At 38.5% G+C, this 11,256-nt stretch overlaps 2 protein-coding genes across 2 annotated transcripts; one reads left to right on the forward strand and one right to left on the reverse strand.

Annotated features, from left to right (window-relative positions):
* Positions 1–4,420: 4,420 nt before the first annotated feature.
* On the reverse strand, positions 4,421–6,851 carry LOC131191067 (small ribosomal subunit protein uS12). The gene is made up of 4 exons (XM_058168819.1): positions 6,695–6,851; positions 6,038–6,197; positions 4,771–4,891; positions 4,421–4,617 (listed from the first exon to the last, which is right to left on the reverse strand). Exons 1-4 carry the CDS (start codon positions 6,696–6,698, stop codon positions 4,471–4,473), a joined length of 432 nt encoding a protein of 143 aa, XP_058024802.1. The 5' UTR covers positions 6,699–6,851; the 3' UTR covers positions 4,421–4,470.
* Positions 6,852–7,119: 268 nt separating this feature from the next.
* Positions 7,120–11,043, forward strand: LOC131191066 (small ribosomal subunit protein uS12). The gene is made up of 4 exons (XM_058168818.1): positions 7,120–7,266; positions 9,049–9,208; positions 10,160–10,280; positions 10,850–11,043. Exons 1-4 carry the CDS (start codon positions 7,263–7,265, stop codon positions 10,994–10,996), a joined length of 432 nt encoding a protein of 143 aa, XP_058024801.1. The 5' UTR covers positions 7,120–7,262; the 3' UTR covers positions 10,997–11,043.
* Positions 11,044–11,256: the final 213 nt, after the last annotated feature.

Genomic DNA, 11,256 nt, shown 5'->3' on the forward strand with positions numbered 1-11,256 from the left:
ACATACGGCCACAGGACAATTGGTTGTGGTTTAATACTGGTAATTTAATCTCAGTTGAGATAGGCATTTATCATGCTAAACAAATAAATAATCCTTCAGGCGAACAGATCAGAGGTGGGTTTCAGCAGATTCTGAACAGTTCTGGAGAACCGGGAGAAATTTTGAGTAGTTCAGAGAACCAGTAAATACCACCTCTGACTGGTCCCGCCCCCATCTATTCTCTGCCTCCCGAGTCTCAGCTGATCGGGAGGAAATGGGGATTTTGCAGTAACCTTCCCCTGGAGTTGGGAGGGAATGGAGATTTTACAGTATCCTTCCCCTGCCACGCCCACCAAGCCATGCCACGCCCACCAAGCCATGCCACGCCCACCAAGCCACACCCATAGAACTGGTAATAAAAAATTTTGAAACCCACCACTGGAACAGATCCTAAACCATTTAGGTAGCCAAAGCCAATAGTTTGAACTAATGCCACAAAATACCTGGCAATGTTTCAAAAACAGAAATACTTGTGACCAAAAATGCAGACATTTACAAGTTTTACTTCAAAGCACCTGTTATATTTTTCCTTTTAAACTTTTACTGTCAACTGAATATAAAGAAAATGCCATATGATGCTCAGAGTCATTATAGCAAATATGGAGAGGAGAGGGGGATGGGGGAGGAGAGAAAAGAAGAGAGAGGAGAGATTGGCTCAATTTTTCCTGCTAAAACATTATAGATTTGAGAACTAAAGCAGAGCATATTCAGTTGTAATAGGAAGATGTGGCCTAGTGACCGGAGCAGATTGACTCCGACAAGACCTGTGTTTAAAACACAAAATCATCTATTGCAATGTCCTTCCTATTAAAGACTACTTCAGCTTCAGTCACAATAATACAAGAGCAAACAATAGATTCAAACTTAATGTTAACCGCTTCAAACTTGATTGCAGAAAATATGACTTCTGTAACAGAGTTGTTAACGCTTGGATCTTACTATCTGACTCTGTAGTCTCTTCTCAAAATCCCAAAAACTGTCTACTATTGACCTCACCCCATTCCTAAGAGGACTATAAGGGACATGCATAAGAGCACAAAAGTGCCTACCGTTCCTGTCCTATTAACATAACATAACATAACATCAGAGTTGGAAGGGACCTTGGAGGCCTTCTAGTCCAACCCCCTGCCCAGGCAGGAAACCCTACACCATCTCAGTCAGATGGTTATCCAACATTTTCTTAAAAATTTCCAGTGTTGGAGCATTCACAACTTCTGAAGGCAAGTCGTTCCACTTATTAATTGTTCTAACTGTCAGGAAATTTCTCCTTAGTTCTAAGTTGCTTCTTTCCTTGATCAGTTTCCACCCATTGCTTCTTGTTCTACCCTCAGGTGCTCTGGAGAACAGCCCAACTCCCACTTCTCTGTGGCAGCCCCTGAGATATTGGAACACTGCTATCATGTCTCCCCTAGTCCTTCTTTTTGTTAAACTAGACATACCCAGTTCCTGCAACCGTTCTTCATATGTTTTATCCTCCAGTCCCCTAATCATCTTTGTTGCTCTTCTCTGCACTCTTTCTAGAGTCTCAACATCTTTTTTACATCGTGGCGACCAAAACTGGATGCAATATTCCAAGTGTGGCCTTACCAAGGCATTATAAAGTGGTACTAACACTTCACGTGATCTTGATTCTATCCTCTGTTTATGCAGCCCAGAACTGTGTTGGCTTTTTAACAGCTGCTGCACTGCTGGCTCATATCTAAATGGTTATCCACTAGGACTCCAAGATCCCTCTCACAGGTACTACTATTGAGCAAGGTACCACATATACGGTACTGGTGCATTTTGTTTTTGGCCTAAATGTAGAACCTTACTTTTTCACTGTTGAATTTCATTTTGTTAGATAGCGCCCAATGTTCAAGTCTGTCAAGATCTTTCTGTAACTTGAGCCTATCTTCTGGAGTGTTGGCTATTCCTGCCAGCTTGGTGTCATCTGCAAATTTGATGAGTTCCCCATCTATCCCTCGTCCAAGTCATTGATGAAGATGTTGAAGAGTACTGGGCCTAAAACAGAGCCTTGGGGTACTCCACTGCATACTTCCCTCCATGTGGATGTAGTTCCGTTGAGGACTACACGTTGAGTGCGGTTGGTCAGCCAGTTACGAATCCATCTGGTGGTGGTGCTGTCTAACCCACATTTTTCTACTTTATCTAGTAGTAGGTTATGGTCTACTTTATCAAATGCTTTACTGAAGTCCAAGTAAATTATATCAACAGCATTCCTCTGGTCTACTAATTTTGTCATTTTGTCAAAGAATGCGATAAGATTAGTCTGGCATGATCTGTTTTTGACAAACCCATGTTGGCTTTTGGTTATTACTTTGTTTGCTTCTAGGTGTTCGGTGATTCGTTGCTTGATTATCTTTTCCAGAATCTTCCCCGGTATTGAGGTCAGACTGATAGGTCTGTAGTTTCCTGGATCTGTTTTTTTTTTTCCCTATTGTTCCCTTTCATTATATCAAATTAATATAGTTATTGCATACTTTTACTTATATATGTTTTTCTTTTATGTGTTGTTTTATGTCGATGTTTACGTATACTGTTGTGACAAAATAAAAATGAAAAGATCATAAACTGTTCATATGCAAATTCCAAATTAAGTTAAAATGGAAATAAAAAGTCAAATACTTTCCATGAGACACTTATCATGAGCATGCAAGATGAACGTGAAAACAGATTGTGAAAGAACAATAAGAGAAAGCACTTCGGATGTCAGAACAGATGTGGAAATTGTACAAAAGAGAAGAAAAGCCAAAGCCAAAAAAAGTAAAGTAACATGACAAAAAAATTTCAGATTGTTAAAATAAACAAGAAACAACATATATCACTGAAGAGAGAAACAGACTTGGGAAAAACAGGAAATCTTCCAAAAGGCTTAGATCAGTAGTGTTGTCACTCCCAAATTAGAAAACCACAGGAATTAATGGAATATCTACAAAAATGTGCCTAGAAAAAAAAAAGAATTAGTAAAGCTTCTAGCTCTTTCAATCTATTGGGCACTGTGTCATTCTGTTCCCATAGTCTATCTTGAAAAGGTTCTAGCTAGACTATGGCAACAGAATAGAGAATGACACAGTGACTGATAGATCGAAAGAGGTCGGAAGGAAGGAAGGAAGGAAGGAAGGAAGGAAGGAAGGAAGGAAGGAAGGAAGGAAATTACCTGTGGTGAAACGTAGCTGGATTCCCATAACCTGCATTCCAGAAGACCAAGAAACAGCTAAGTTTATATAGTTTGTTTGATAGAATCAAGATAGCTCCTCCACAGAAGTTCTCAGAGTATAATTTTAATTATGCAAGTAGTTACTTCAGTTTGGCAAGATTTCTGTCTATAGGTGACCAAGAATAAAGGAAACTACTTAGATGTAACTCTGCATGCCTTTCTTGGTTTTTGGAATCTGACACTATCATACAATAGCCTTAATTTCACATACTAGCAAAATAATATTTCAGATCCTCCAAAATAGACTGGGAAGAGGTACCAGATATTCAAGTACTTTTAGAAAAGGCAAAGGAACAAGACATTTTTGCTGGTGCAAGTTGGATAAGTGAGAAAGCAAAAGAATACTAACAGAAAGTCAATATATGCTTTATTGATTGCAGAAAGGCCTTTAATTGTTTTGAGTCAAGCTATGGAATGTTCTTAGGAAAATAGGAATCCAAAACATCTTGTACAAAACCTGTCTACAAGCCACAGTATAGATAAATTACAAAATATGGCCAGTCACTCACTCTCTGTTGCCTCACATGGTTGTTGGATGGAGAAAATAGGAAGGAGTATCAGATATATTTGTCACCTTGCAATATACAAATAATAGACATGGGATAAAAAAAAATCTAAGATAACAAAAAAATTGAGACAAGGCAGTCTTCAAGTTATGACCATTTTAGTGAGCTTTTGTTTGTTTACATTTAGAATGGCACTTATGGGGTCAAAGGCTACCAATTTAAATTCTAATTTTGAACAATTAATTTAGTCTAATATCTAATAGATATTAGACTAAAAATTACTCTTTTGCCTTTTTTTTTTTTTGCTCACATGCAAACAAGGCCCACAAGCACCTGGCATCTGCTACGGAAAGTTTACAATAGGTATTTTATTTGCTTATTACATTACCATATCAAAGAAAACATAGTTTGCTTAGCAATCATTAGGATTATAAAATCGACTTTAAATTTTTCATTTTTTTTATTCAAAATGGACCGCTCTATAACAGAAGGCGTACTCAGATTGATGCAAACTAATGAAAATCTCCTAAACTCAGCAGGATCTTCATAGAAGCAAAACAAATTTGGGATATTATGTAAGAATTAAGTCAAAAGCAGCATAAAAAATTTACAGAAATACGTTCTAGGCCATTTTATGAAAGACACAACAGGGAAACCTTATTAAAATAAAAATGTTTATTAGATCCATTCACAGCATCACAGGAATTATGATCTGGGTCTCTCTTTCTTGCCTTTGTACAAGGCTAGTAGAGAAACATTGGCTACTTTAACAACTTTGAAGCGAACTCCAGGAATGTCACCAACAGCATGACCCTTCCGACCGAAGCCAGCAACCAGGACTTCATCATTCTCCTAGTTTAAAATGAGACAACAATTAATGTTTGATGACAAAAGCATGATCATACTTTTACAATATTTGGTTCCAAGAAAAAAATGATTGTTTTATTCAATTAATAATTGTTCCCTTCAATTAGGTGCCATATTTATATCCATCAATGTATTTACCTCAATAAAATTCAAACAGCCATCATTGGGAACAAAAGCTGTAATCTTCTTGCCATTCTTGATAAGCTGAACTCGAACACACTTCCTGATGGCAGAATTTGGCTGTTTAGCCTCTACACCACTAAAACATGAATTGAACAATAAAGATGCTGTTATAATACATTTCTACAGTACAATAATAATAATTAGCAACTAATTATACAGTATTCATGTTCTGAACTCATAATCTTAAGATCATAAAGCCATATGATATTGGGGGTTGTCTTTCCATGTGCAAATGACAATCAAAACTAAAACACAATTTACAGCTTGTCCTGTTTAAGTAGGATCACAGCAAAATCCAGGCATCACTCTATCTCTTTACTATTTTCCGTGGATCTTATTCCAAATAAGTGTGCATAAAGCTGAAACGTTAATTTCACCTATTGTAAGAAAAAGTTACTTACAATTATGTAAGTAATACTGCAGATAAGGCCATAGTTCTATATACCACTTACTTGAAAACAAAACCCATGGAACTCAACAAGACAAACTGAAGTTTCTCTGACTTCCATGGGGCTTCTTTCTAAGTATCCTTAGGCAAATAACTGGCTGTCATTTGCTTTAGAAAGAAAAACCAAAGAAATCTAACACTTAAAAAGATGAAAAAGACAGATTAAGGTTGGTTCTAAGTAGACCAGTTTTTCTCAAAGAGTGCCCTGGGAACCCTGAGAAGTCTCTGAGACCCTTTCAGAAGGTCAACAAAGTAAAATAAGTTTAAATTATTCCATTTTAATCTCTAATTAAAATGTAGAAACAGTAAATATAGAAATAACTGACAAGTCCTCAATCATTCTTAAGATTGTAAAGGTCCTGAGATCAAAATGTAAATTACCTGCATCGAACAGTAATTTCTAATTTTAATAAGTAGAACAGAGAAGTAAATCATTTAGAAGAACTGTGCTAAGACAGCAACCTTGGAGATCTTATTCTAAAAAAACATGTTAACTTTTATTATGGACTTTTTTCGTAGGTACAAAAACTGAGTCCCTTGGGAGATAGGGCGGTATATAAATATGATTAATAAATAAATAAAATAAATAAATAAAATTCACTTCCAACAACCAATACAAATCGTCTCTAAGGCTGCAACTCATGGAGAATCGGGGTGGGGGATACCCAAGCACCTCTAACGGCAGCAATCCAATTGCAAATAATTCCACACTACTTTTAGGTGACCACTACATCCCATACTTTCTCTAGTTAATAATGGTGAGATCTCACTTACACTTTTTCCAGGACGATTCCTTTAGCATGGGAAGCTCCCCCAAAAGGGTTGGCTTTCAGAGCAGTACCCAGATGGGCCTTCTTATATTGCTTGTCATGCCACTTCTGTTCTCTGCGGTGACTGCGCAGCTTCCTGGCTGTACGAAGTCCACGGCACTTGCCTAGAAAAGAAAATTTAGAGATCAAAAGAGGGATTTTCACTGGATTTCATCATTGAAGGAACTTATTTCAATAAGCCTGATTTTTATGGGGAGTTTTTCCCCCCCCCCCCCACTGTTTTTATTCTGGGGTCCATCGATGACCCTTGAATCTTTTGGTGACACTTACTGCGGTGACAAACAAAACCGAGGGAAAACCGAGGTTGCAAACTAAATTTTACAAGTTTTAAAAAGCGGCCAAAAGCCAGAGAAAACTCCTTCCGAGCCCCGCCGGGAAACTGAAAAGGCGCGTGCAGGGAAATCGAGCTGGACTCGAAGGAAACCTCAGCAAACTATTGACGCTTAAAATATGTATGTATGTATGTATGTGGATTATATATGTATTCGTATGCTTGCGACACCAACCAAATGGGATATTAATTTTCCCCTTAAGAGTCCCGGCTCCCCCCCAATCCCGGACACCGGACATAGAAGGACCGCTTATACCGGGCGCCCCTCACCCATCGCGCTGCCGCCGCCGGAGCCGAAAGACGACAAAAAAGACCCAACTTCCTTTGCGGCAAATCTACGTAACGGTGGCAAAGACCTCACGTAAATGTGGTGCCCCGCGCCTGACTCTCCGCGTTTTATAGTACCGTCTACTAAGAGAAAAGAAAGGGCAAACGACACCGTGGGCGCGGGAGGCTGAGCGGAGAAAAAAAAATTACCACACCGCTGACACGTGATCCTAATAAATTAGAAACGCCTCAAGGATACACACACAAAAGAGACACTCTCACAGAATCCGCCTTCGCAAAGAAAGCCGGCCTAAACGGCTGTAATCTTGCAAAGGGAGGGTTGGTAGTCTACCGTTTCTAACGCTTGAGAGAGTGAGACTCTTGTCGGAAAAAAAAACGGCTGCCAAACTGAATTTCCCACAATGCACCGCGCCTCGTCAACCATCTTTCTTGCGGCTTTGGAACAGGCTCTCGGTTAGACAGCCTTTCCCCCCCCCGAGACGGAGGGGGTCCTCGAAGCCGGTGCATTCTGGGTCTTTCTTTTTCCTCCTCAGGATCCGAGGACGACACGATGGGTGAGGTGCTCTGAGTCTGGGCGTCGCATTGTGGCTAAACAGGGGAGATGAAAGGGACCGCAGGGCGGCTGAGGCCTCTTGGCGGGCGGAAAAAAAGACACACACCCCTCGTCCGCTCAGAGCGATCATTGTTCAATCTTTTCTAAGGACCACGAGGCCCTCCTTGTGGGTTCCTAACATTAGTCGCTACTCGTGTTGTTAGTCCTCAGAGCTCCCTGATACGAGATGACGGCGATGGTAGATTTTAAAAAACCGGCTAGCAGGGATTGCCTACTCTCGGAATCTTTCCTAACCTGAGTTTCTAAGGATGCGTTGAAGCCCAAATCCCAGCTTCCCCAACAAGCCCAGCCAGAGTTGTTGCTCGTTGGGGGATGTGGGAATTCCGACTTAGCAGGCTTGAAGAGCGTGGCATTGAAAATACATTCGAGAGCAACGTTTCCCATCTGTGGTAACTTCGGGATGTTGATAATGAGCCTGTAGTCTGCATGACCGCTCCTCTGAGAATTCGGGGGTTAAAAGTCTATACCTATACGTTTTTGGGGAAAAAGTAAAAAGTGTAAATATATAGAAATTGGGGTTATGAACTGGTTAAGTAAGGATCTGGTTTTGGATTAGGGATTTTGGGAATGCCACCTCTTGCTTTGGAAGGGTGGTCAAAAGAAAGAAATGATTTTTTTACATCATATTTATTTATTTAAATTTTTATACCGCCCTTCTCCCGAAGGACTCAGGGCGGTGTACAGCCAAGGTTAAAACCGTTAAATATACAAAATTAAAATATCAATTAAAATACATATTCAATAATGGCCAAATTAAAACCGTCAAATTGACCGTCAAATTTGTTTTACGTAGTGAGATTTGCTTACAAAACTCCGACTTCTCTAGTTTGGATATTTAAATTCCCATTTAAGCTGCAATGAACAATGATATAAATTCCCATTTGTTACTACTGGTAGATATGTTATAAATAAAAGAAAATTAAAATAAATTGAGAATGTGTTATAAAGAAAGGAAACCAGATTGAAACATCAAAAGTCCGAAGATACATTATATTAAAGTGACCAGATTTCAGCGATGGCAAAGCAGGACACCATTGGGGGGGGGGGCTGCGCATGCACGCTGGGTCTTGTCACCTGGCTGAAGGAGGAGGAGCGGCTGCTGCACTGCTTCTCAGCTCTTCCAGGCACCTTCTCGGCTCTTGCAGGCAGCCTCCGACAGGCAAAGTCAAGCGGCGTCTTTCTCGTGAGAGCGAGCGGAGGACAGACGCCGCTTGACATCTGTAACACCCACTTCCCCACCTCTGCCGCCTCCTCCTCCTCCTCTTGCGTTGCCACCTCCCATTTTCAGAATGGGAGTGAATGGTGTCTGCGTCTGAAGGTGAGACTTTTTTTAAAAAAAAAATTTTTAAATCAAGACTTTTGAAATGCCGCAAGACGCAGGACAAATTATTAAAAAGCGGGACGTCTGGTCACCTTATTTATATGCATTTGTGTGCCTACACACACAGAGGGGAACATGAGACACTGAAGCACAGGATCTTCCAAATTTTGTTTATAAGGCTTTAGCATAAAGTACCTCCTTTTTTGTATAACAAGTTACTTAAATTTGCAAAGAAAATTCCTGGATGTAGTATTGGAAAATAACAGTGCAAAATTAGTGACATTTTGAGAAGATTAAAAAGACGAATCTTATAAATCATACTTAAATATGGAAAGTTGATGAAGGTCAACTTCTACAGACCTAATTGTAATTCCTAATAACTTTTATCATACCATTTTCTAGGCAAGTGTCGTGGACTTCGTACAGCCAGGAAGCTGCGCAGTCACCGTCGTGAACAGAAATGGCATGACAAGCAATACAAGAAGGCCCATTTGGGTACTGCTTTGAAAGCCAATCCTTTTGGGGGAGCTTCGCATGCCAAGGGAATTGTTCTGGAAAAAGTGTGAGTTTCACTAGGAATTCATTGAATCTTGATTTTGACTGAAGAGATTGATGTTGTTTCTTTTAAGGTATATTGTATTGTTTAGCAGAATTGATAAATGCAGTTATGTAACTGAATAACATTTCTAATACATTCCTGTTACTAGCACTTAGGCAAATGTTGGGAAAATTTACTTTTGTTTTGTAATCAAAGCAGAATTTAAGGAAATATATTTTTGAAAGTATTAATATATTTTGTTAAGAATACAAATAGCATCAAATACTGGAGATTTCTTCTTTAATATCTGATCTTCTGACTAAAGTGAAATTTGATATTAGTTTTTGTATTGAAGATTTAAATTACATTAGGCTCCATGGACATGCTTCTTGTGTCTGGTTTGCAATTCACTATTTGTGTCATAAGTGAGACTCTGGGTGTCCATGATAATTTTTATTTGAAAATATGGAATTGGCATTTGGTTACTTAACTTAGTGAATTTCAGTTTTTTCTTGTATGCAGCCCATCAATAGGAGGAATTGAACTAACTAAGCTCAGTTTTACAAAGACAGAAATCTTCATTCAATCAGGGAATACTTTTGATCTGTCAGAAAATCTCATGGAAGGAATGGAAAATATAGCAGTTTCTGCTGGAGTTTTGTGTGCTCTCCTTCTTTAAAAATTTGCTCCAGAAATTTGAAAAACTGTGTGAAACATTGAAAGATACAAAGAAAAGAAATCTGCAAAGATCTTCTCCCCTTTATGCTAGCTGGAATGTTTTGAACTCTAAGAAATGTTCCCACAAATGGAAGAGAAGCTGAATCTGACCCATGTCAGATGGTTTGGCTTAGTGCAAAGTGGTGGGGATTGCAAAATATGCTTTTACTAAATAAAATGTTTTTATATCCTAGCCAAAAATATGTGTAGCTTGTGATGGTAAAAAAATTAAGCATACATTCATTATTTTCATTTTAGTGGCGTAGAGGCTAAGCAGCCAAATTCTGCAATTAGAAAGTGTGTCCGAGTCCAGCTCATCAAGAATGGAAAGAAGATTACAGCTTTTGTTCCCAATGATGGTTGTTTGAACTTTATTGAGGTGAATAATTAATATTTATATAACAGTAGGAATTAGCAATGTGTTTTCACAATAATTGGGACTCAAATTCTTTATAATATTTGTACAGAAGATTCTAAAAATTTCCAGGGAGGCACTTAACTAAAAAGTGTCCTACCTAGAAACGTAGATGATCAATTAATCTCTTTTCCTTTCTTATACATACACAAACCTACAATACAACCTGCATATATATCTATAAAGAGGATAAAATCGAACACAAGAAAAATCACTAGCTGACTGTATATGAAGGGGAATGATGGACCCTGAAATAAAACAGTTTCCTGGGGCTTAGTATTGTGGACAATTATTGGGAGATATATTTGGACCATGAACTTGGTTTCTAGTATTCAGATTTTTCTCAAGAAAAGAAAAACACTGCAGGAAATTAAGGTTTTCTTTTTTCCTGTTCTTTCATTTCTCAACTTTTAAAAACAAGTAATGGATTTTGTTTATGTAGCAAAATGAGCCTTCATAAGATTCACGGTTGTATAGATGTTTAGTAAATTTTAATTGAATGACATTAACTCTACTTACTCATTGAATTCCAGGAGAACGATGAGGTTCTAGTTGCTGGCTTTGGTCGAAAAGGACATGCTGTTGGTGACATTCCTGGAGTTCGTTTCAAGGTTGTCAAAGTGGCAAACGTTTCCTTGTTAGCCTTGTACAAAGGCAAAAAGGAGAGACCCAGATCATAAATTTTATTTTGCTGTTATGATAATAAAGAAACATTGCTCCTAAGAAATGGCCATCACTTTTATTTTGCCGGATTTTGTAGTTTGAACATAATACCTTTTATAATAAAAATAAAAATAAAAAAAGTAATAACCAAAAGCCAACATGGGTTTGTCAAAAACAGACCATGCCAGACTAATCTAATCGCATTCTTTGACAAAATGACAAAATTAGTAGACCAGAGGAATGCTGTCGATATAATTTACTGGGACTTCAGTAAGGC

Source organism: Ahaetulla prasina, chromosome 2, assembly GCF_028640845.1.
Source record: "Ahaetulla prasina isolate Xishuangbanna chromosome 2, ASM2864084v1, whole genome shotgun sequence".
In the NCBI taxonomy this organism is placed as follows: Eukaryota; Metazoa; Chordata; class Lepidosauria; order Squamata; family Colubridae; genus Ahaetulla; species Ahaetulla prasina.

What these genes read in the sequence shown, in the direction of transcription:
- LOC131191067 (XM_058168819.1), bottom strand. An exon ending in GGAATCGTCCTGGAAAAAGT is followed by an intron (nt 4,892 to 6,037) that starts GTAAGTGAGATC and finishes TTCATGTTTTAG; the next exon opens with TGGTGTAGAGGCTAAACAGC. An exon ending in GCTGTTTGAATTTTATTGAG is followed by an intron (nt 4,618 to 4,770) that starts GTAAATACATTG and finishes ATTTTAAACTAG; the next exon opens with GAGAATGATGAAGTCCTGGT.
- LOC131191066 (XM_058168818.1), top strand. An exon ending in GGAATTGTTCTGGAAAAAGT is followed by an intron (nt 9,209 to 10,159) that starts GTGAGTTTCACT and finishes TTTTCATTTTAG; the next exon opens with TGGCGTAGAGGCTAAGCAGC. An exon ending in GTTGTTTGAACTTTATTGAG is followed by an intron (nt 10,281 to 10,849) that starts GTGAATAATTAA and finishes ATTGAATTCCAG; the next exon opens with GAGAACGATGAGGTTCTAGT.